The 25,063-nt window shown below is 47.5% G+C and overlaps 1 protein-coding gene across 1 annotated transcript in view; it reads right to left on the reverse strand.

Moving 5' to 3' along the window:
• Window positions 1-25,063, reverse strand: part of nrxn2b (neurexin 2b) — a 794,861-nt gene that overhangs the window by 673,629 nt on the left and 96,169 nt on the right. Inside the window, exon 3 of the mRNA XM_061234183.1 lies at window positions 22,468-23,839. Coding sequence (XP_061090167.1) covers window positions 22,468-23,182 — 715 coding nt within the window. The 5' untranslated portion in view covers window positions 23,183-23,839. The remainder of the gene's footprint in view (window positions 1-22,467; window positions 23,840-25,063) is intronic.

The following is a 25,063-nucleotide window of genomic DNA, read 5'->3' on the forward strand; positions in this document are numbered from 1 at the left end:
GAGGGAAACAGAGAGGGGGAGAGAATGACAGAGAGAGAAAGAGAGAGACTTTGCTTCCCTTGTCTATCGTCATAAATGAAGTGGGTGAAGCCTACCTGCGGTTCCATGAAGATTTCCTGAAAAGAATGTTTGCGAGTGAGACGTCCATTTAAATAAATAAACTGGGTCAGAGACGCTAAGTCAAAATGGCCGCCCCGCCAGCTCCTTGAAGACAGCGGGGGGGCTTTAGTCTAACCAGGGTTTCCAAGGCGTTTCTCCCTGGGCATTGATCCCCGCGCCTTTTCAGCGTCGCAGTGGGGCGGAGGACCGGTGAGCGTTTCCGTTTGAAGTCGATCTGAGAGGTGTCTCGCTCGGGGTGAGACCCATAGAGCTGAGGCATGCTGGGATACCAGAGCCGAGCCCCGCAATTTCAATTCAATTACATTCAAATGAGCTTTATCCCGCCAATGCGGGAGCAATAATAAATAAATACAACGTTGAATAAGCATATACACAGACTACTGTGTGTAATATCGACTCCTTCACGGGGACTAGCCCAAAATACAGTTGAAATTGTCGAATATTCACTGTATTGTTCGGGCTGTTGAGCAGTCCTAGCATAGTTAACCGGCTTGTAGCGTGTTGGGGGCTCTGCCTTTTTGCAGAATGCTGCGTGTGTGTGTGTGCGTGTGTATGAGAGAGTGTGTGTGTGCGTGTTTGTGTGAGTGTGTGTGTGTTTGTGCAAGTGTGTGTGCCTGCGTGTCAGTGTGTGTGTGTATGTGTGTGTGCGTGTGCTCGCATGTGTGTGTGTGCATGTGCGTGCATGCGTGTGAGTGTGTGTGCTTGCATTTGTATGAGTGTGTGTATGTGTGTGTGAGTGTGTGCGTGCTTGCATGTGTATGAGTGTGTGAGTATGTGTTTGTGGGCGCGCGCGTGTGTGTCTGTATGTGCATGCATGCGTGTGAGTGTGTGTGTGCTTGCATGTGTGTGAGTGTGTGTGTATGTGTGTGTGTGAGTGTGTGTATACAGTAATAGTATTGATACGGCTCCATCACACTGCAGCGGGTTCCACCCTCGTTTTAAACAGGGCACTCCCGCCGCACCGCGGGGCTAGGCTAACAACGTTCCAGCACATCACATCATCAGTCCGATCAGCAACCATCGCCCGGGCGACCAGGCCTATGAGCTCCGACTATGTGTCACCCTGACAACGCCCAACAGCAGAAACCGCATTATTCAATTACCCCTCGTTTTCATCATTTCAAACAGGTTCTCCCTGCAGAGAATGTGAATAAAACATGGGTCGCAAAAGAATACTTTTTGAAAGACACGAAACCTAAAAGCTAAAGGCTCAGTGTGAGGTTGAAAGCAAGTCCAACTTAAAGGTAAGTCCAGGAATATGGATTTTATTGCAGCTGACTCAAGTATTTTTTGTAACACTTAGAACTCCTGCTGAGATCTTAACAGGGGCAAAAGGTGAAAATAAAGAAAGAATAGTAAATCCAGTTAGCCAGCAGCCATACCATAATGCACTCTGCTCCTGCCGAATGGCTGAAGCTAAGCCGGAGTGGGCTTGGTTAGTACTTGGATGGGAAACCTCCTGGGGAAAGTTTCTTCTAGGAGTGGTGTTGATAGGCTAGTAGGGGGGCGATCGTCCCTCTGGTCAAGTAAGCCCCAGAGCAGTGATGGGGACACTGTGCTATAGGACACGCCGTCTTTCAGATGAGACGTTAAACCGAGGTGCTGACTCACCGCGGTCATTAAAGATCCCATGACACGCTTCGCAGTACAGGGTTCCCCGGTGTCCTGGCTAAATTCCCAACCCCTCTTTCATCCTACCACCAAATCATCCCCATGTAATTGGCAATACGTACACCATGACGCACGAGACTCGAGTATGAGAGTCTTTAGAAATATATTTCCCATAAAAAACCGAATCACCACTCTCCGTTTTAATTGTGGAAAAGGGAGTGAGAAGTTCAGGAAGTTCCACGATCTATCATCCCATTCACAACGTGACCCTTTCACCACACGGAAGGGCAGTGGAGGAGTTCTGCACTCAACACTCCCATAATAACCACATCCTGCAGCACGAAAATTTCTGGGACTTTCTAAAGCTCTCTCTCAGTAACAAACAAGGCATATCTGCTAATTACAACAAATCTCTGACGCACACAATTTTTTTCTTTTCTTGGCTTGAAAAAGTGGTCAATCGTATGTACACAACCACAGTAGAAAGGATAGAAAAAGTTATGATCAAGTTCAAAACAGAAGTTTGCTCTGGATAAGAGAATACACCGTGCTCTCTCTCCCTCTCCAGCTTAGCTGGTGTGGCGTGAGTGATCTGGCAGCCGTGCATCACCCAGGTGGGCGCTGAACATTGGTATTGGTTGAGGCCGAGTTTCTCCCTCATCGCTGTAAAGCGCTGCTTTGAGCGTGTAGAAAAGCAACATAAAAACACAACGATCTATCTATATAAAGGAATCTCCTCAGTTAGCAGACAGCGTTCTGTTGGTATGTGTCTCGTGTGAGAAGTGTGTCCATTAATTAATGTTCTTTCAGAACTGTCCAGAGACTCGGGTTGTAAAATAGAGCCTAATTAAGTTTGCTCTTCAGTAGAAGATTAAAAGAAATCCATATATAAATTGTGTTACCACAGAGACTTGCCAACGGAAGCCAAATCATTTGCTCAGATGTCATAAGAACAAGCCCTCTGAGATTTTCGGATCGATAATTTCAATTTAAAAAGATTTACAAATGGAAAACAGACAATACAAGTCAGGCAAAAGTGGGTGATTGTTCACCAGGTCTACATGCTGACCATGAAAACATGGATAAAAATAATGTATTTTTGCAGGATACCTGTTCTTTGTGCAACTGCGTTAAATGACCTTAGGGAAAAGCACCCATGCAGAGGGAGAAAGTGTTGCAGTGCACCTGTTTTCCGAGAACAGAAAACAATCTGCAGCAGTAACAGGCGTCTCGTTTTAATACAGTTCCCGCTCTCTCTCCCTCCGTCTGGAACGCCTAATTCACCGTTCGCCTTCACCGCTGCAACTGCCGTCGGTTCAGGAAGTCAGGCCCCGCTCCCTTTCGCACTGCGATCCACGACCTGAGCTCCCGCATGTTCTCCAGGAAGACACCGGGCTCCTTCCAAACGCTCGTGTTTCCTCTCTTTTACCTACCCCTCGCTCCGCCCTCCAGGAGAGGCTAGGAAAAGTGGCGAGTCAAAGAAACGAGGACGGGAAAAATCGAGACGATGTGAATTGGAACGGAAACGGGACGTCCTCGCTCCTCCGAACGTCAGTTCGAAGCCACGTCAGTTCCAGACGAGGCAGATGGGCGAGAGGTGGGTCCACGGGCTTTCCGAAAAAACGCTTCAGCGAAGGATGCGCTGTTTTCGTGCTCAAGGGAAAGATTGTGAGTTCTTAATGTCCACTTCTAGCAAAATATAAGCGATTGGAATGAACGTGCCCATTATGTACCTGACTTACTCCACCACTTACCAAAACCCTTTTAGCCCATGCATAGCCAACAACAGGCCCACCATCGCCATTGGTGAGTGAGTGTGTGTATAAATGGGTTTATGAGAAGCATCAATTGTACAGCGCTTTTGATAAAGGCGTTATATAAATGCCAACCGTTTACCATTTACCATTCAGACCCCGCCAAATGAATCAACTTTCTGGCTGAGTCAATCAACCGCCTATGGTAGACAGAGAAAGACGCAAACCATGACGCATGAGACTCGAGTATGAGAGGAAGTTCCACGATCTATCATCCCATTCACAACGTGACCCTTTCACCACACGAGTGCAGTGGAGGAGTTCTGCACTCAACACTCCCATGAAAACCACAGCCTGCAGCACGTAATTTCTGGGACTTTCTAAAGCTCTCTCTCAGTAACAAACGAGGCTATCTGCTAATTACAACAAATCTCTGACGCACACATTTTTTTCTTTTCTTGGCTTGAAAAAGTGGTGAGTCAGTCATATGTACACAACCAAAGTGCAAATGATCGAAAAAGTTTTAATCAAGTTCAACCCAGAAGGTCGCTCTGGATAAGAGCATCTGCTAAATGACTATAATGTAATGTTCTTGTTGATTTCATCTCTTTACGTAGCATTGTCCTTGGGGCTGGTGACTGACAGGAAATGACACGCGTCAGAACAATGTGCCACTTCCTGTCTGATTCATTAAGTCGGGCTGCTATTCTGTAAGGTGCTTTAATTGATTCTGACAGCTAAGATGCTCTGAAGACTCACCTGGGAGAAGATGACGTGACGATCGGATATTTTAGAGACAGAGCTTAGCGCGCGTCTCACTGCCCCCTCAGTGGCGGAGCGCAGTCGATCACGGCTCTAAAACTACAGTCGCCTGAATTACAGGGCTTTCCATGCACTGCCGATTTCCATTAGAAATATAACCTGCGCGGCTGCAGTCTCTGGGGACTGGTGTATCTGCAGAAGCGCTTTACTGCAGTAAATCCTTGAGGGGGGGGGGGTGAACAGCCTCACGGGTGTTGACTTCTGTTTGCAGGACACCCCTTTGTGACAGCCCGACAACTGCAGAGCAACAAACGGAGCAGCAGAGCAACAAACGCCACCGCAGAGCAACAAATACAACCGCAGAGCAACAAATGCAACTGCAAAGCACTAAATGCAGCCACAGAGCAACAAACACAATCGCAGGGCAACAAATACAACTGCAGAGCAAAAAATACAATTGCAGAGCAACAAATGCAGCCACAGAGCAACAAATGCAACAGCAAAGCAACAAACGCTGCCACAGAGCAACAAACACGATCGCAGAGCAACAGGCGGGGAGCAAATGTGGTATGAAGAATGGAAACACACATCCATGCACTGCACACACGTATAAAGGCAAAGATACATGCAAACATTCGTAAACACATATGCAATCACACACACAAGCATGTATATGCACACAGGCATGCATGTACATGAGCGCACACACGCATAGGGAGTTTAATCAGTTGCAGAATGGAACCAGCTCCCCTCCCACACCCCCCACACCCTCTCCTGCCAGCACCAGCCTGCCAGAGCGCAGTATCCGTCAGGAGAACAGCGGAAGCACATCTCCCACATACCTGGGACTAGAGGAGCCAGAAAAAGCCATGACTGGGCCTATCTGTCTGGGAGAATGCATGAAGGGACCAGGGGGAAAGTGCAGACAGCAGCACTTCAGGGTCTCTCTCCCTCCTCTCCCTCTCTCCAGGGTTTCTCTTGCTCCCATCCTTTACCCCCCTCTTCCTCTTCCTCCTCTGCATCTCCATAGCAGGTCCGCGTGGAATGTTCTGGTGCTCTAGCTGCCCCTGCCCCCCCCCCCCCCCCATACACACACTCCCCACCCCGACCGTAAAGCTCTGTCTCTCTTGTACAGGAGTTCCTGCAGGCAAAGCTAACACACACTTCCTCGACACAATTCTCCCCAAATGAATGTGTGTGTGTGTGTGCGTGTGTGTGTGTGTGTGCGTGTGTGTGTGTGTGTGTGTGTGTGCGTGTGCGTGTGTGAATGGCTGTAGCCGATCCAGGGAAGCACATGTGGACCAAAGCCTCACCATCACCCCACTTCCAAATCCTTCCCAAGGTCAGCACCAGCGGATCTGCAGCAGAATTCTGGACCGGAATTACCCCAGAACGGAGGCAGCGCACAATGAACAGCTTCCCTGAGGACCCAGCGGCCAGCGCTATCTCGACAAGAGGCGGCCAATTTATAGACAATGAGGTACCAGGAGACAGCTATCAGCCCGGCCGTTACAGTATGCAAACAGGGACATATCCGTCTAATTGCCTCCCAAACTTTATTTATGTGTACAGGAGAAGTTAATTGCGACTTCATCAATCACTCACAGAGGACTTCGTCTGTGTGTGGGCCGGGAAAGGCCCGTAATTATCACCGTGATGTACGGGTCTCCTCAGTGCCCTCAACACTCTCAACACTCCTCAGTGCCCTCACGTTAGCACGGACCGTTTACTTCAACGGCGTAGTCCCGCGCCCACCCTTTAACCGCCGCGGTATTATAGTCCCAGTCTCGCCCTTTACAGAGGTCATTTTGTGGAGCTCACCACATTCTACTCGTACAGAGTACTCGTTACATCAGCCGCCACTGGCGATCGTTAATTGCGTCGCCCATTTCCTACTTGACCAGGTACCAATTCACTCCCGTTGAGAGCTTGCCTCAAATTAATAGCTATATCGCACACATTAACTACAGAGGGTAATAGCTTGGTAACATAAAATTGTCTTGTGTTGTACCAAAGTGAAATATCCCCTTAACTTCAGTGGTACTATAGTCCCGAGCTCATTCTTTAACCCTCACGGCACACTCTAAGAATAAAAAAAAAGGTTCCAATAGGAACCCTGTGATTCCATGGAAGAACCCGATCTAGTTAAAGGGGTTTTTTTTGTCTGGGAGTTTTCACACAAATAATATAAAAAGGGTTCCCTCTGATGGAATCGAGCCAAGGAACCCTTTCAGAACTCTCTTCCTGTGAGCGTTGCGGTTGTGTTTTATGCCGACGGGGGAGCGGAGAACGCAGGAGAAGGCGAGCTGACACGGAGACGGATGGGCCATTGTTCGCCTCACACTCTCCGTTGAGGACTCTATTGTGTTAAACCTGCCGGACACTCAATCTACGCGCGCACCGCTCGTTCCCCAGGCTCGGAGGAATTGAGACATGACATCCCGAAACACATCAGCATCTTTTGGTTCGACGGCTTAATTGGAACCCAGGGGAGTTGCGAACCGAAACCGAAATATTAAGTATTTTTGAATATTGAAGAGAGAGAATTGCTTCTCTTCATAACTTCACTTGGACTGAAATAGCAAGAGGTCATCATTTTGCTCTGGGACTCCCATATAAGCACTTTGCGGAGTTATTCAAACAGGCTGATATGGTCAGGCCAGGAAGGGTCCCTCAACTCTGTATTTTGTGTATGTGTGTGTGTGTGTGTGTGTGTGCATGTGTATGTACGCTTGTGAATATGTGAGTCTATGTGTTTTGTGTCCGTATGGGAATGTGTCTGTCTGTGTGTACGCTGTGTGTGTATTTGGTGTTTGTGTATGTGTGTGTATTGTGCCTTTGTCTGAGAAGGTGTGTGTGAATGTGTGTGTATTGTGTCTGTGTGTGTGTGTGTATTATATTTGTGCATGCATGCTGTGTGTTCATTCGAATGTCCTGATTAGTTGAGGACAGGTAGAAGTTCCTTCAGACTGTTATGTAAATGACATTAGCGTGATCAGAATGTGCTCTAAATGACATTAGCGTGATCAGAGTGTGCTGTAAATGACATTAGCGTGATCAGAATGTGCTCTAAATGACATTAGCGTGATCAGAGTGTGCTGTAAATGACATTAGCGTGATCAAACTGTGCTGTAAATTACATTAATGTGAACAGACTGTGCTGTAAATTACATTAATGTGAACAGACTGTGCTGTAAATGACATTAGCGTGATCAGAATGTGCTGTAAATGTCATGGATCTCTGTGTTTCTAAAAGGACACAGAGCACATACACAGTGCCTCAGCTTGTGTAGGAAAGCAGGGAAAAAGACCATCACGTTTTCACTGAACCGAGACCTATATTTCAAACACAGAGACCGTATCGTACCTTCACAAGAAACCTCTGATGTCTCCACGACTACATATCTGCCTGCGTGGAGAATACATTGACCTATAATTTCAGGTCCTTTGGGATGCGCTGTAAAATAAAATCTGATACTGCCCGTGAATTTTTACCAGCGAGGCTAGGGAAGTCGTGAAAAACAGTATGCTGCCGTTAGATTTTTAAACGCATGCTGAAGTTATTCGCAGATTCCAGTCTAATTGATGTGGTATTCATGGTTTAGTTCTTTATAGTTTGCTCTTTTATAATCGGAATATGTTATTTTGCTTTAACCTTGAGCCGACTAGCCCAGCATTGATCTTTGTGTTTATAAAATGAGAGCCACACAAGTAGCCATACCCTTATCCTACTGAGACCAGCCAGTGGAAAAGCCTTTTTTATTCTCGTGACATGATACCATTAAGTGCCTTGGATGACAAAAACATGCTGAAGTGAAAATATTGTCAAGGACTGTATTTATTTTATTTTTTTAGTGAATGTCCCTGGAGGTGTAGGTTTCAGCACGGTTGGAATATATGGTTCTTGAGATCATGATCATCATGCTGTGGTCTAGTGGCTAAGGTACATGCCTGGGATCCAGAAGGTTGCTGATTCAAGCCCCAGTGTAGCCACGATAAGATCGGCGCAGCCGTTGGGCCCTTAACCCCACATTCCTCCAGGGGGGATTGACCCCTGCTTAGTCTAATCAACTGTAAGTCGCTTTGGATAAAAGCATCAGCTAAATAACAAATTATTAAAATTATTATAAGACCAGAGACTCATGTCTCCTACATGGGGCAGAAATGAATAGCGGAGGAGGATATAAGCATAGCAGCATTTGATACGGTCGTCAAGTGAAGCGGTATGAAAATGAAAACTATGAAAAGCTAATTAAATGATCGCGTAATCTGCCGTAATCTCTTATTTACTCCCATTTGGGTTTTTTTTTCTTCTTCCAATTACAGAAGAGTTCCTCCATTTCTGGTCAATAACAAAATAAAATTACTTCAGGTCTTTTTCCAATTAATCCCATGCGAGCCGGATCAGCGGAAACGACTAGGGCCACGCTGTGCTTTTTTATTCCACCCCTTCAATGGTTATGAACGGCTCATATAATTGTGTCATACAATTATTATTTTCATTTTGGCAGAGAACAAATAGCATTCATAATTTATTTCGTGAAAGAATCAGACTTATTGACCGCACTGAATCTTTCAAGATGGCGCATCCCCCCGTCCTTGTGCAGAAACGGTAATAATAACCAAAAAGACGATCGAGAAGGAAAGAATCCATGCATTTACAAGTACGTCAAGTAAAGTTTTGAGAACATTCCAGAATTTCCCTTACTTTATTTTCACATAACTGGAACTTTGCCCTTCTTGAGATAGGCGAATTTCAAGCAAATTCAAAGTTCTGTACGAAAGTTCTCATTAGCTCGTTTAACCTCTAATTACACTGCGAGTGACATGCTAGACGTTTAAGCACTTATGAAAGCGCTTGGAGCTTGGGGGTACGTGGCGAGAAACCAGGGTCCTAGTCAATTATTAAAAATGGTCTGTGCAGGTGACAGATAATTCATTTCAATTATAACCTCCAGTACTTAAAGTGTGAAAATGACTGGTTAGTCATAATGGCGGTGAATGTGTTCTGTGTAAGGGAGGGGGAGAGGGAAATTACAGGAGCACATGACCCAGAATGAATTATAAGTTTGAGATCTTTTGTCTAATTTTATTTTTTTCCCCCCAGAAGTCAGACTTGTGAAAATGCATTCCTACAAACCGCCATCACATCTGCTGACAGCTACATCAAAGCATTCAGGTTTCGTACCGCCTTTCTTCCAGAGATCAGCACTTAGAGAAAATATCCTAGAGCACCATTCCTAGAGCACTGGACGTGTATCAAAAAACCATAACCATAATGCCGGCATTAATCATATTTGTAATATCACAATGCATTGTTTACGGGTAATTGACTTTCGTATCACCGCAGTCAAACAGAGAGCATGCCTTTGTCTTCAAACGGTACACGCCGATTTCATTTCCTGGTTTTTGTGTCCTTGATAGGGGTGTTAGTGACAGCGGAGAGGGGCTCGATTCGCAATGAATGCAGTGCGCTGTCAATCACTGACGTGTAACGAAACACCTAAAAAATGAATCTTTCATCTCGGTGGGAAATATTCTAATTTGTCACATATCTCTACCTGTATTGGAGTTCATGAAAGCTCATTAAGGTTTTCAGGCCTGTAGGCTCCTCCACGACAAACCCCAATATACCGCAGGCAAAACATCTAAATCTAAAGATGATACAGCAACCAATTTCATTCCACTTTAGCCATTATTTTCAAAAGGCGAAATCCCCCGCACGGTACATTCGGTCCGGTTTGTAAAAAAAAAAAAAAAAAACGATGTCGCAAAATGAAAAATGCCATCGTAATATTAAAACCTGTCCCAGAGGTGTTTTGCAGACAGATGGACCTTTGCATTTCGGCTGTGCGCCCCTCCACTGCGGGCCACTAATGACCCCATTTGCATTCGTCAAGCCAAACAACATACACAAAATAAATGAATAATAAGGGAAAATAATCAGGTCCCCCAGCCTCGGCGGCAGGGGGAAAGGACACGCTGCTCCCGCGGTCACTGAACGGCGTGGCATTGGTATTCTGCGCTCGGAGTAGCCGAGAGGCGGCCTGCTCTTAAGCAACCCTGCATCGCCACGGCCTTCTGACTGCCACCGGAGCTGATAAGGGATATAAGCTGGAGAAGAGAATGGAGATAAGGGGATGGAGCACAGACGGAGAGAGAGAGAGAGGGAGAGAGAGAGAGGAGAGAGAGGGAGAGAGAGGGAGAGAGGGAGAGAGAGGGAGGGAGAGGGAGGGAGAGAGGGAGAGAGGGAGAGGGAAAGGGAGAGAGGGAGAAAGAGGGAGAGAGGGAGAGAAAGAGAGTGAAGGAAACAGAAGGGTGGAGAGAGAGGGAAAGAGAGAGAGAGGGAGAGAGGGAGAGAAAGAGAGTGAAGGAAACAGAAGGGTGGAGAGAGAGGGAAAGAGAGGGAAATGGAGAGAGAGGGAGAGAGAGAGGGAGAGAGAGGGAGAGAGAGAGGGAGAGAGGGAGAGAGAAGGAGGGAGAGAGAGAGGGAGAGAGAGGGAAAGGGAGAGAGAGAGAGAGAGAGAGAGGGAGAGAGGGAGAGAGAAGGAGGGAGAGAGAGGGAGAGAGGGAGAGAGAGGGAAAGGGAGAGAGAGGGAGAAAGAGGGAGAGAGGGAGAGAAAGAGAGTGAAGGAAACAGAAGAGAGAAGAGAGAGAGAGCAGTACTGTCGGACCAGGGCCCTGGCAGTCGTCTTTTAGAAAAACAACATGACCTAGAAAGCAGGTAATATATACTTTGCAACAAACAAACACCAAAGTTATAATTGTTTTCAATTGATATTTAAAGGCACTGTAAAGGATGAAGCATATGCTCCCTTTCTATAAATTACAGCCCATTAGCTGACACCTGATTATTAACATCCGAATACAATGTTGCTTTCACATGAAGACACTTTTTCCATGATGCATGGAAGGCAAGCCCGGGTATTTCACTGTAGACAAAAGAACAAGCAGCAAGCGATGTTAAGAGTTCACAGAAAGGCAAGGACATTCAAGTAATCACAACACGGGACTTTCCCTGGTCATGACATTGCAAATGGTAATAAGCATTATATGCTGTCCATTCAAATGAAATCTAGTTTGTAAGTTGATGTATAGGGTTGCCGGAGAGTCAGACATTATCTCAGGTCATTTACGCATTATTTTGTTTCATAGTATCTGGACCACAGTATTTGTCATTATGGTTTTTTCTCATCATCACTCAAAGAGCAGCGTGCATGCATAGTATGTTTTCGCATCATAAACGTCGTGCCTGGCTGCTAACAGTTCGGCTAGCACTCCCGTAATGATGGCATCACCTCACACTGCTGGTTTGATGCTTCCAACATCTTATTTCCCGGAATTAGAGCAAATGCGCTCGGATCTGTGACCGACCTCCGACTAGCCTGTGAAAATGAACTCCAGCGCTTCGTATGGTGTACCTCTGGTTCGGATGAAGCTTTCAGATCTATCAACTGGACAACTGGTAAAATGTACTCAGCAAAAAAATCCCTCCAAATGAACAATGTGCGTCAACCACCAACAAAACAACTTGCAGTATTATCTTCAGAAAAGTGCAACATGCAGGCTAATCCACACTCCTGGTAAAAAGGGAGACTGAAAGAGCTACCACACTGTTGTAATTACTGGTAACCATGGCTACCGCACAGTCGTAATTACTGCTAACCCACACACCACTCCAATTAAGCACAATTTTCCTTGCAACCCACCTGTGCATTTTTGTTTCCAAGGCAGATTTGGAGTCAGGCAAATAATACCCTTGTACCCAATCAAAAAAATGTGTATTTAGATCAAGGTTCTTAGATCGCGAAACAGTCTTGATTGTTATCAGACGATAAAGTAACACAACCAAATACCTTTGATCCCGTGAAAGATACAGAGCAAACACAGAGCATCCTCAAATCCCCTCCTCGTCTCGAACATAACAACACAGGGCCCCAATCACAACGGAGAGATTATGTGAACACTGATTGAGATGTGGGAACATCGTACAATACACCAACAATACTCAATTAACAAAAAAAAGAGAAAAAAGAAAGATCAAATATAGAACAATGAAGTTCTGCACAAAGCAGGAAAGTCATGCATGGTGTTAACTGAAAACTGCAGTGCCTTAATTCCTACACATTAAATGCAAATAAAAGCTCTCTGCTGGGTTCCCATGCTCTCGAGCAGAGTATAATTGCATTTGCATGAGTACATGAGTTTTGTCTTGAGTACTGATTTATGAAATTACACAAGCCTTAATTTTATTGCAGTTTATCCACAACTGGAAAGCGTGGACATTGTAGCTAGCTAGCATTAGCCAAATGCTTTGTACAGGAGAATCGCCTAATTTGGCATTGCTGCTAAGAAAAGACAAATCTCAGTTAGAGTAGATAAGTGAAATTATACTCATTCCGAGTTGAAGACATTAACCGCTCGGCGAACAAAGTTTGACGACTGATGTAAAATGTCCACATTAGCGATGCTAATAGCCATAGCCGTGCTCGTGCTACAGCTTGAAAGTGCTAGCATACGGCTAGCAGTCCCACAGCAGTCAACAGTGAACTGCACAAGCATCATACTTCACTGCAGCCTGCGAATGGAAATTGAACGGAGCATTTCAAATTTTGGAAGAACGTGTTTCGAGGAAAGGGCCTTTGCCATCTAAATTCCGAAGAAAACGGTTGAAGGCATACCAAGCAGGATTTTTACCTTGAAAATATTCTAAAATCAGTTTTTGCACTTATTTTTTTTCCTAATCCGTGGCCCTCCGCCTGTATTTCATCTTCTGAGATGTGTTTGCGACGTTTAGGGCGTGACGCTCCTTTCTGTGTGGCGAGAGGCGGGTGAGACGAGATGGTGTGTGTGTGTTGGGATCGGTTTCGGCGGAGTGTGTGCGGCTAGCTAACCACCGCAGCGCCGGAGGGGGAGCAGCACCCACGACAGGCTGACGGGGCTCGTTCAGAAACGGGAGGAAAGGCCGCGAATGCTTTTCCCTCGCAGAATGGAAATGAACGTGGGTATGAAGAGGCTGCTGGGAAGCCCGCGGGTCAGAACCGGCCTGGCCGTGCGCGGGCGAGCGTCGCGGTCTCGGGTCGAATCCGACCGGCGCCGTCGAGGACCGGGGCCGAGTGGCCCGCGAGAGCCGTGCTGAATCGGCGTCACGTTGCTCAGGGGGGTCTGAGGGCAGGGGCGTGTCTAGAACATTTTGAATGGGGGGGGCCAGGCTGGGGCACAGACCCAGAGGAGGGGGGGCCAGCCATCAAGGCTTACCATATATATTGTTTGCTGCGTACAATGGCCAATCATATTCCGGTTCTGGTAGGGGGGGCGCACCAGGGGTGGCCAATCAGATTCCAGGGGGGGCCAGTGCCACCCCTGGCCCCCCCCTGGCCCCGCCCCTGTCTGGGGGCGGTCAGAAGGGAGGGTTTTGTTTGTCGTTCGAGCCGGTGCCTGCCCGTGGGTTGCGCTCTGAGCCACCCACACGACTGGGCCTCCTCCTCCTGTGGTCTGTGCGCACGGGGCTTTGTGGCGAACAGAGGTAGCTGGAGACCACCGTGCGTTTCGGATCAGAACCGCCGACTGTCTCCTCTCTCCTGAGTCGGCAGCAGGGCTGTGTATGAGCTCGTTTGTGCATAACTTCGCTGACGCTTTTATCAAAAACGACTTACAGTTGATTAGATGAAGCAGGGGACAATCCCCCCTGGAGTAACGCAGGGTTAAGGGCTCAGGGGCCCAGCGGCTGTGCGGATCTTATTGTAGTTATACTGGGGCTTGCACCACAACCTTCTGGGTCCCAGTCATGAACCTTAGCCAATAGGCTGCGGCCTTCCCTCACTTGCACATAGTTTGTGAATCGCAGATTTGGGCAGATTTGTAAACAATAAAAGGATAGAAAAAATTAAAAATGTGAGCGGGCCGGGGTGATGATCTTTGATTCTAAACACAGACGATTTGATTTCCGCGCATGTTCTCATTGAGGGAGCTCACAGGCAGTGGGCACTGTCGTTCAGTGAAGGTCAGCACTGTCACAAAGCTAATTGCGGAGTCAATCTACTGTAAGTAACCAAAAACCTTGAAATGGTTGTGTGAGGTATGAACAAAAAGAAAGAGCTCAAAGATTCATCTTACAGTTTTTGTACCGCGCTAAACCCTTACTTTACACACCATAACTGAAACTGAAACTGAAATTGAAGTCAAAAGTTCAAAATCAAAAGCTCAAGTATCTAAATGCTAAATGGTTTCTACAAAATTAGGAACATCACTTGTTTCCACTCCTTTCCACTCTAATTGCAATTCCAATGCACTGCCTTGCAAGCATATATTAAAGTGGTGCAGTGTGTATTCACCTGAAAATATATACTGTTGCCATCAACTGTTGCCAACTGTCAAGCAATCGCAGGCAATAAAATATGTTCATTATACCTCATGTGTGCAAACACTAGTTTAATCATTGTACCAAGAAACTGTCAAAGCATTACCAATAATATTTTCACATATATTTAAAGCCCAACAGCACAACATGACATTATATGCATTAGTAGAATGTGTGCATTAATTTACCGCTTGTATTGCCACAAGTTATTTCATTTACTATAAATTAGGGGAGCCATTTCATCACAGATATCCATCCATCCATCCATCCATCCATCAATCATCGCCCTCATAGTGCCGCACACATCCACTTCAAGGCGCTAGTGTTGGCATTCCAGGCTGGTAAGGGGACTGCCCCACTTTAAATCCAGACTGTAATGGTCTAATTGCTCCCTTTACGCCAGCAGGACCACCCCTGTCTGCCAGCTCTGGTCTGGTCACTGTCAGAACTGCCCAAAACTGCCGTATTTAGACGCAGGCTGAAAACACACCTTTTCAGCCTGTCCCTTAGTCCCTCCTCCTGAATCTGCACTTACGAGGGCTGCTGTCTTCAGTTATAACTGCTCTGCATACCTAGACACACACACACACCATTCACTCACACAATCATACTTACACACACACACACACACCATTCACTCACACAATCATACTTACACACACACACACACACACACACACACCATTCACTCACACAATCATACTTACACACACACACACACACACACACCATTCACTCACACAATCATACTTACACACACACACACACACCATTCACTCACACAATCATACTTACACACACACACACACACACACACACACTATTCACTCACACAATCATACTTACACACACACACACACACCATTCACTCACACAATCATACTTACACACACACACAAACACATCATTCACTCACACAATCATACTTACACACACCATTCACTCACACACTCATACTTACACACACACCATTCACTCACACACTCATACTTACACACACATGCACCATTCACTCACACACTCATATCTACACACACACTGCATCCCCTCACACACTCATATCTACACACACACACCATTCACTCACACAGTCATATGTACACACACACGCATGCACACACACACCATTCACTCACACACACACACACACACACACACACACACACACACACACACACACACACACACACACACACACACACACACACACACACACACACACACACACTCATACCTACACGGCACTCACTCACTCACTCATACCTGCGGGTAATTTAGCCAGTTAGCACAACCCTCATGTTGTGGGACTGTGTGGGAAGCCCACAAGGGAGGCCACGCTAACTCCCCCCAGAAAGGCCCCGGCTGGGGTGTGAACCCTGGACTTTCTTGCGGTGAGGTGACAGTGCTGCCCACTGCCCCTCACAGATATATTTCTCCTGGATAAAATGTATTTGGAGAAAATGAGCATGCGGTGGATATGTTAGTTATATTTATCTATTCATTTTCTTTTCCAGTACAGAGAAAGTCATCAGTAAAGTCCTGAATTTTGATTGCTGTATTTTTTTCAATTTATTGCACCAGTGATAAATTGGCGCTCTGCTCAGTAAAACGTATTCATATAATGATGTGCATCTTATTTTGACTTGCATAGGTATTTGCCTATTTTTGCATGCAATATTTCATTTTGTAAGAGATTTGTGAAGATTTGTTTTTCCAAGCAATTGAGTGTTTTCTCAGGTTTGCCTTAACAGTTCTGAGAACATGAAATTATCTCTACAAATGCTTGCAATGCTCTGAAAGACTACTGCAGATGAATAACTGATTCGCATGACTGGTCAAGCTGTGTGTGTGTGTGTGTGTGTGTGTGTGTGTGTGGATATAGATGTTGCATGGGCAATAGGTGTATGTATGAGCATTCGTATGTACAGTATGTATACATGTTTATGTGTGCTTGCATGCATGTGTGTGTGTGTGTGTGTGTGTGTGTGTGTGTGTGTGTGCGCGTCTGTGTGTGTATGTGTGCATGTGTGTCTGTGAGTATGTGTGTGCACATGTGTGTTTGTGTGCACATAGATGTTGCATGGGCGAGTAGGTGTAAGTAAGAGCATTCATATGTATATGTGTGTGTGTTTGTGTGCCTTCTTGTGCATCTGTGTACAGTATGTTTGTGCACGTTTCAGTACGAATGGGGCGATGGGTTGTATAAGCACCCACAGAAACTGAGGGCACTTCAGGTAAAATGAGTTTGCTGCAGAAGAAACAGTAATACAAAGAGATTGAGAAAAAAGGGCCTGGGCTCCATATAAATTCCACAGAGAGAGAGAGAGAGAGAGAGAGAGAGAGGGGGGGGAGAGAGAGAAAGAGAGAGAGTGAGAGGGAGAGAGAGAGGGAGAGAGTGAGAGGGAGAGAGAGGAGACAGAGAGGGGGGGAGAGAGGGAGAGAGAGGAGAAACATATACCAGAGAGATAGAGAGAGGGATAGAGGGAGAGAGAGAGTGAGAGGGAGTGAGGGGGGAGAGGAGAAACATATACCACAGAGAGAGAGAGAGGGTGGGCAAAAGAGAGATAGAGAGGAAGGAGAGATAGAGAGAGGGAAGAAAATCTACCAGCAGAGAGGGAGGGAGGGAGAGAGAGAGATAAGGAGAGAGGAATATGCCAGCAGAGACAGAGAGATGGATGGAGAGAGGGAGGGAGAGAAATGTACCCGCAGAGAGAGGGAGAGAGAGGAAAAGAGATAAATACACCTGCAAAAAGGGAGGGAGGGAGGGAGAAAGGGAGGGAGGAAGGGACGGAGGGAGAGAAAAAAGCGTGGTGTGTCTGACAGTTAGACAAGTTGATGCAGTTTGAAGAGGAAAAGCGAGACGGGGTCACAGAGGAACAGGGGGGAGGAATTGGACGGAGGGATGGAGGAGAAAGAAAGGCAGACAGGCCACGGCGGAGAAAAGATGGCTTTCTCCAAACAGCGGATTAAGAGGTTGTGCTGAAGGCCTTCCTCCCGGCGGTGACGACGGTCGGTGTGACAGGGTAGGAGCGGAGCGACACGGTGGTGAGGCGATCTGTATTCCACGCGCTCCACGCCGGAGTGCCTCTCCAGGAGGCTCGCCCAGGAACGCCACACGCCCAAAGAAACGCATCGGAACACGAACGCTACTTAACTTCACAGGTGGGATTAGGCAGCAGCCATGGAAACCTGATTCATGTTTTTTTTTGTGGTTTTTTTATAAAGACGACTGCCAGGGCCCTGGTCTGACAGTACTGCTTCTTCTCTCTCCTGTCACCCTTCCATTTCTTGCTCTCCACTGTTTCCCTCCATCTCTGTGTGTCTCTGTGTGTCTCTGTGTGTCTCTGTGTCTCTCTGTCTCTGTGTCTCTGTGTCTCTCTCCGTCTCTCTCCGTCTCTCTCCGTCTCTCTCCGTCTCTCTCCGTCTCTGTGTCTCTCTGTCTCTCTGGATCCCTGAAGGTTATGGCAGTTCCTTTGCCCCAACACTAGGTGGCGCAAATGAAAGGCGTTCGCTTAAATGAGCGATTCTTAAGCCCAGTTCAGACCAGAGAGGAAGCGCAGCAGTGTGTGCTTCCTGTCTCAGAACATCGGATGCCAGCGCTTGCTGTTGCAGGTGATTCATCTGGTCTAATCGCAGATGGCGGGTTTCACAACGCTGCAAAGATTCGCCAATCGCAGCTGGTCACATCCCGAATCTGTGGTCTGAACTGGGCTTTAATCTCTGTCCAAGGGGTGTATGCTGGTTTCCATCCCAACCGCAGCTGCAATCTCTGAATAGTAACAAGCTGGTAATTGTTCGTAATTATACACTTTCAATGTCAAGAGAAATGATTTCCCCTCTTAAACCACATTATGCCTGAAATAGCCATCCATGTCAGATATGAGAAATGTCCCATATGCCCATATCGTGCTTACTGTGCTGAATAGGGTCCTAAATGGTCCTAAGTGTGGACACCCCTCGTCCTAAATCAAAAAGAATTCAAAGCCAAAGCAGAATCATGTTCTGAAAAAAATTCTGAAAGAACCATAAACATGTGTTCAACAGCCTTATTTGATCTGAAAATCAAAACCTGTAAAATAATAATAATAATAAAAAATAAATAAAAACCCAGCATGCGTCCCCCCCAGGACAGAGTTTGAGAAGCACCAATCAGAGAAAAGCTTTTGTTCTGCTTTTGTCCTCCCATTAAAAAGAGCTTAAGTGCTGTGAAACAGGCTCTTGTTTAGATATTGTTTCACCCGATTTGCTGTGTTGAGGACGGGCTACAGTAAAAAAAAAAAAACAGGAAAGAAAAGAAAAATAAAAAGGCTAGCAGTGGAACATCAGGCCCCTGGCTGTCTGCAGCCAGCGCTTGCTTGTTGGGCGTGTGTGTAATCTTTCACAAGAGACACAAGAGCTGGAGGAGATCTGCGTCCATCTGCTCCCAACTATCCCTCAATCGCAACAACAACTCTCCCCCTTCCCGCAGCCTCCCGAACACACTCCGCTTCTCTACTGCTCGTTCAGTGCCTCTCCCCACTCACTCTCCCAAACACACTCCTCTGTGTCTACTGCTCGTTCAGTGCCTCTCCCTACTCACTCTCCCAAACACACTCCTGTCTCTACTGCTCGTTCAGTGCCTCTCCCTACTCACTCTCCCAAACACACTCCTCTGTGTCTACTGCTCGTTCAGTGCCTCTCCCTACTCACTCTCCCCAACACACTCCTCTGTCTCTACTGCTCGTTCAGTGCCTCTCACTCTCCCAAACACACTCCTCTGTCTCTACTGCTCATTCAGTGCCTCTCCCTACTCAGTCTCCTAAACACACTCCTCTTTCCACCCTTTCTCCCTCTCTCTCCCTCTCTTGCTCTCTCCCTTTTCCATCTCTTTCCTCTCTCCCTCTCCCTCCCCCTGGGGCCCTGTGTGATGTTGATGGGGAGGCTGGACCTTCACCTTTAGTGAATGCAGTGTTGTTGTGTTTTGCTATTACACTCCTCTTTCCACCCTTTCTCCTCTCTCTCTCTCCCTCTCTCTCTCGGTCTCTCTCTCGGTCTCTCTCTCGGTCGCTCTCTCGGTCTCTCTCTCGGTCTCTCTCTCGGTCTCTCTCTCGGTCGCTCTCTCGGTCTCTATCTCGGTCTCTCTCTCGGTCGCTCTCTCGGTCTCTATCTCGGTCTCTATCTCGGTCGCTCTCTCGGTCTCTCTCTCGGTCGCTCTCTCGGTCGCTCTCTCGGTCTCTATCTCGGTCTCTATCTCGGTCTCTATCTCGGTCTCTCTCTCGGTCGCTCTCTCGGTCGCTCTCTCTCTCTCTCTCTCTCTCTCTCCCTCGGTCTCTCTCTCTCTCTCGGTCGCTCTCTCTCTCTCTCTCTCTCTCTCTCTCTCTCTCTCTCTCCCTCGGTCTCTCTCTCTCTCTCTCTCTCTCTCTCTCTGGGGCCCTGTGTCATGTTGACACAGGACAGAGTTGTTGTTTGTTATCACAGTACTCCTCTCCCTGCAGGGGTGCCGGCCTGACAGTTGTGATTGCGCTTCTATCATCACTTGAATTTGTTGTGAAATCTTTCTCTCCTCTTCTCTCATCTTTTGCTCTTTCCTTCTTTCTCTTTTTCTCACTCTTCCCTCCCTCCTTGTGTTTTGTGGCTGTGACTCTCTCTCCCTCCCTCCCTCTCGCCCAGAGGAAGCAGACAGTAGTGATTGGTTGTTTCGTGAACGAGTGGGCACTTTGAGTCAGATCTTTTCGGTGAACGTTGAACATTTTTTCCTTTTTTGTTTGTAGATGAACACAATAAAAAGTTAGACACGATCATATGACGTCTGACTTCGATAATAATGGTAGAATAATGAAGTGTAGGCATACCATTAAAATAATATAATCCAGCACAAATGGTGCTACATTGGTCTCCCTCATGCGTTTAACTGTGCAGGCAGCGTGATTGTGTCGGTCTGATTGCACTGCTGTTGTTAAAATTATTTAGGCCATGTGGTCTTGAATAGACTGAATAAACTGCATCGAAGTGTCGTTTTATGGTGTATATTCTCATCTCTGACGGCTGTATGATAGCAAAAGAATTTCCTAACGGATGAATGCATTAATTAATGAGCCAATCTGGGCTCACATTTTCATTCTGAATAGAGACACAAAACGTGCTGAACAACTAGCTTAACGTTTTCAAACTGAGCCGCAACAATCCTCGTATGACAGCCTATTATATATAGGCCGTTGCACAGATTAAATTGTAATTATTTATCTGTATGATGTCGTGGAATTATTCAATAGATGCATTATTTTGGTTAAAGAATAGGCCTATTTATTGAATATTAGTCTTGCCATATCCTAATATTTAACCACTAAATTCACCATATTGGTATTGTGTAGGCGGCACGGATGGTGCAGTGGGTAGCACTGCCGCCTCACAGCAGGAGGTCCTGGGTTCGAATCCCCGTCGGCCGGGGCCTCTCTGTGCGGAGTTTGCATGTTCTCCCCGTGTCTGCGTGGGTTTCCTCCGGGTACTCCGGTTTCCTCCCACAGTCCAAAGACATGCACGTTAGGCTGATTGGAGAGTCTAAATTGCCCGTAGGTATGAGTGTGTGAGTGAATGGTGTGTGTGCCCTGAGATAGACTGGCGACCTGTCCAGGGTGTATTCCTGCCTTTCGCCCAATGTATGCTGGGATAGGCTCCAGCCCCCCTGCGACCCTGATCAGGATAAGCGGGTTCAGATAATGGATGGATGGATGGATGGTATTGTGTATATAGTTTAGCCTGAATTATTTCTTGAATGAAATTAGATTACCAAGTAGCCTAGTATTACAGACTGTGATGTAACTTCATCCATCTTTCAATGGCATCGTTCCCCTTTTTCATTTGTCAAAATATTTGTATTTATCACAAACGTAATGCACAATAATGTTCTTTTGGAAATTAGAAGATCGAATTAGATTTCATTGAACAATTTCAATTATATATGAGCACAAACACCCATCAAACCACCACCAGCCGTGGCCTATTAAAAATTAAGAAACCAGAAAGGAAGAGCCGGCTCTGATTGGTGAGCTAAGCCAAAGGAGAATGTCACTAACAGACAGTTTCATCCACTATTTAAAGCCGTGAGTGTCAGACTAAACAAATCCCGGGCCCAGAATAGTCCCTGAAACACCTGCACTTAGCTATCCCACACAGTCCCACGCCACGGAGATCAGCAGCCATCAGCGCTCTGACTCCAGAGCAGACAGCGGACGTGATCTGAAGGCCGGTTTATCGCTGGGCGATGTATGATCGGACGATGGATATCGCTACGTCGTCACCAACATTCCATTATCGTTCAACTTCGATTTTGAACGCCGACGCTCATAAAAAGTGTAAACTAAGAACGCATCGCCGAAGTGGAGTCACTGCGATCTCAAGGCACTGAATCTCGTCGATGACACTTCGCCGTAGATAATTACAGAGAAGAACGTTCCATAATAAGGTTGTAATGACAATTGAGCCGGCGATGGGGTCAAAGTTCAACACAGTTTACGGCTCAGCGATGGCCAGAACGATGATTGCGACGAATCATCGCATCCATCTTCCTAGTGTAAATAAAAGTCGTTCGCGACCGTAAAATGTGATAATCGCTGGTGGCAGCAAGCACACATGGCGGAGTTATAAACATGTCTGAAGACCCCAGCTGTGAGATCAGACAGATCCAGCTGTGAGATCAGACAGATCCAGCTGTGAGATCAGACAGATCCAGCTGTGAGATCAGACAGATCCAGCTGTGAGATCAGACAGATCCAGCTGTGAGATCAGACAGATCCAGCTGTAAGATCAGACAGATCCAGCTGTGAGATCAGACAGATCCAGGTGTGACGGCTGACGGAGGTGGGCTCAGAGACGGACTCTTACCTTCGCTGCAGTACTTCCCCCGGAAGCGGGTGAGGGTGCAGTCGCACACCACCTCCCCGAACTGGATGGTGCAGAACCCGCCGTTCATACAGGGGTTCTGCTTGGTGCATAGGTACTCCAGGTCACTCTGAATGCCCTGGCTGTTGAGCAGAGTCGGGGGCGTCTCCCCCACCTTCAGGTTGGCGATGAGGCCCTGGAAGGGCGGCTCGTACTTGACGGTGCTGGAGGTGAGGGCGGAGAGGCGCACGTCGGGCGGGATCCCGCCCACGAAGAGGTCGCTGACCACCGCCATCTCGCGCCGCTTGGACTTGACCTCCGCCACCTTGGCCTCGCTGTCCACCACCAGCATGGTCTCGCGGTAGTTGCGGGTCAGCAGGACCATGTGCCAGCGGTCGTCGTTGACCGCCGTCTCCATGACGACGCCGGCGGGCTCGGCGCAGTGGATGGCGAAGCGGAGCTGGAGTCGCCCGCCAGCGACGAGCAGCTCCAGGAAGTCGCAGTTGCCTCCGTCGTCCAGGTAGAGCACCAGCGCCTTGCTGGCGTTGGTCTTCAGGCTGAAGCTCAGCTCTCCCCCCGAGCCGGCCTCCCACCGGCCGTACCGCGCCCACTGGCCCGGGCCGCCGCCGAACTCCAGCCCCGACACGCTCACCGCCAGCGCCAGAACCGCCACCGCCGCCCAAACGGGCCGGCCGAGGAGCCGCCGATCCACGCGCATCGTCCCAGATCCCAGTCCTGATCCGCCCCCGCGCTGTCCTGTAATCCGGCTTCCGGGATTAATCCACCGCCCGGAAAACGAAGAAAACGCGCCTTCTTTCAATTTCTCGTTATCCGTGCCCGAATGAGGAACGTCCACGTTTCCGAGGTCCTCCTACGACGACGGCGGGATTGATTCTCGCGGGGTGTAGTTCCAAACCCGTAAAAACGAGGCTGATTCTCAGACTGAGGTTTTTTTTCCTAAATGTTTTGGCCCTTTACCCTGATTCTCTTCTTAGCTTCTCCATTGGGTGGTGTCCAAGGAAAGTGGAGAACAGACTTTTCCCGTTTCCTGTTTTGCGTCTGTTTTCCCCCCCCGGGTTGCAGTTTCCCAGCAGACTCTTTGGCTCGGAGAACACGGACGCGTCACGTCTGCCGGTTTGCGTCGGGATGGAGGAACGGGGGGAGGATGAACGACTGCAGCAGACCCGGCCGCGGAAGTCTGTCGGAGCTATCTCGCGTCAGGCGGATGGCAGAATAATTGCATGGTTCCCGGTTTCCCGCGATTTCAAATGTCAGACGCTGGCCTTCTTCCAGCAGGTGCCCTGTCCTCCTTTCAGGAAGCCAGCAGCGAGGCCTACAGAGATACCTCCTCTTTCATTCCCCCAGAACCGGGCCTCTGGAAGACAGAAAAACACAGCCCGTTAAAATCTTTATTACGCACCCAGAAAGCTGCCATTTTCTTCTGCTCTGCACACTGGGGAGTTCATCTGACATTCAGAATATGACCCGGGAACGGTCAAAAGTCAAACATTGTGTACACAAATCTGAAAGTCACACACTGAAGTTCCTCCTTACTGTGTTTTATTGACCTCTCTAGATTTTTGGGTGCGCGCCATTTTGTGCAGAAAAATGTACTAAAACATGAAATATTTCAATGTCTGCAGGAGTGAGAAGTACTTTTTAATTTTCTAAAATTTTATTATACTGTACATAACAGAAAAATGTGGCACAGCAGTTAGCATACTCGTTGTCATAACTCCACTGCCACTAAGCCACAAACTTCAAACTGAACCCAGGATTATGGGGGAGAAATAACTACACAATAACTCATTCAGCAATTCAGTATAATCCGCTTAGATCTTTTTCCTCATTTGGTCACAGTATTTAAATGCACATTTATGTACGCCGATATAATGTTTCCATCAATTTCAACCACAGCCCGATTTCTGTGGTTCATTTAGGAGACAAAATAACTTCTGAGGCAGACCTATAAACATTAACCTGAGAGGAGGAACAGTAAAGCGGTGTATTGACGTTACGGCGAGAGCTTTGCAGCAGGTATTTATTTCGATTTCCGTGCGTTTCCCTGCCCGGCGTTTGCTCGTAACGCGGTAGCGCGTTTTTAAATCTGCCTTTAAGCGGACGGGCGGAGGAGAAGCGATGGCTTCGGCCGTCGCCGGCGGCGACCCCGCTTGCCCTCCGATAATCTTCCCCCGTTATTCCTGAAGAGAGGTTTAATTTTCGCCGCCGACCACGCGCAATTAAACCCACGTTCCTTCCTGGGACTCGCTCGGCCGCGGAGCCACTCTAAATACACCTCGGAGTGCCGGGGAACGGCGTGTCCTGAGGTAACGCACGCCTCCCGCGGCGAGACTGAACTCGCTCACCCCTCCCGTATCCCTCTTACGCATCCATTCACCAGCGACGCTTAACCGACGCCTTGCCGCGGCTTGATTTTATCTATTTATTTTCAAGTTCGTGTCTGTCGGGTGGTCCGTTTCCTAACTGCTTCTTATGCCTCGAATTCATTAACGCTGCTTAACCGACGCGTTGCCACGGCTTGATTTCATGAGGGGTAAAGAGAAAGAGAGGGAGAGATACGAAGAGAAAGGGAGATGCA

Source organism: Conger conger, chromosome 3 (genome assembly GCF_963514075.1).
Source record: "Conger conger chromosome 3, fConCon1.1, whole genome shotgun sequence".
Taxonomy (NCBI): domain Eukaryota; kingdom Metazoa; phylum Chordata; class Actinopteri; order Anguilliformes; family Congridae; genus Conger; species Conger conger.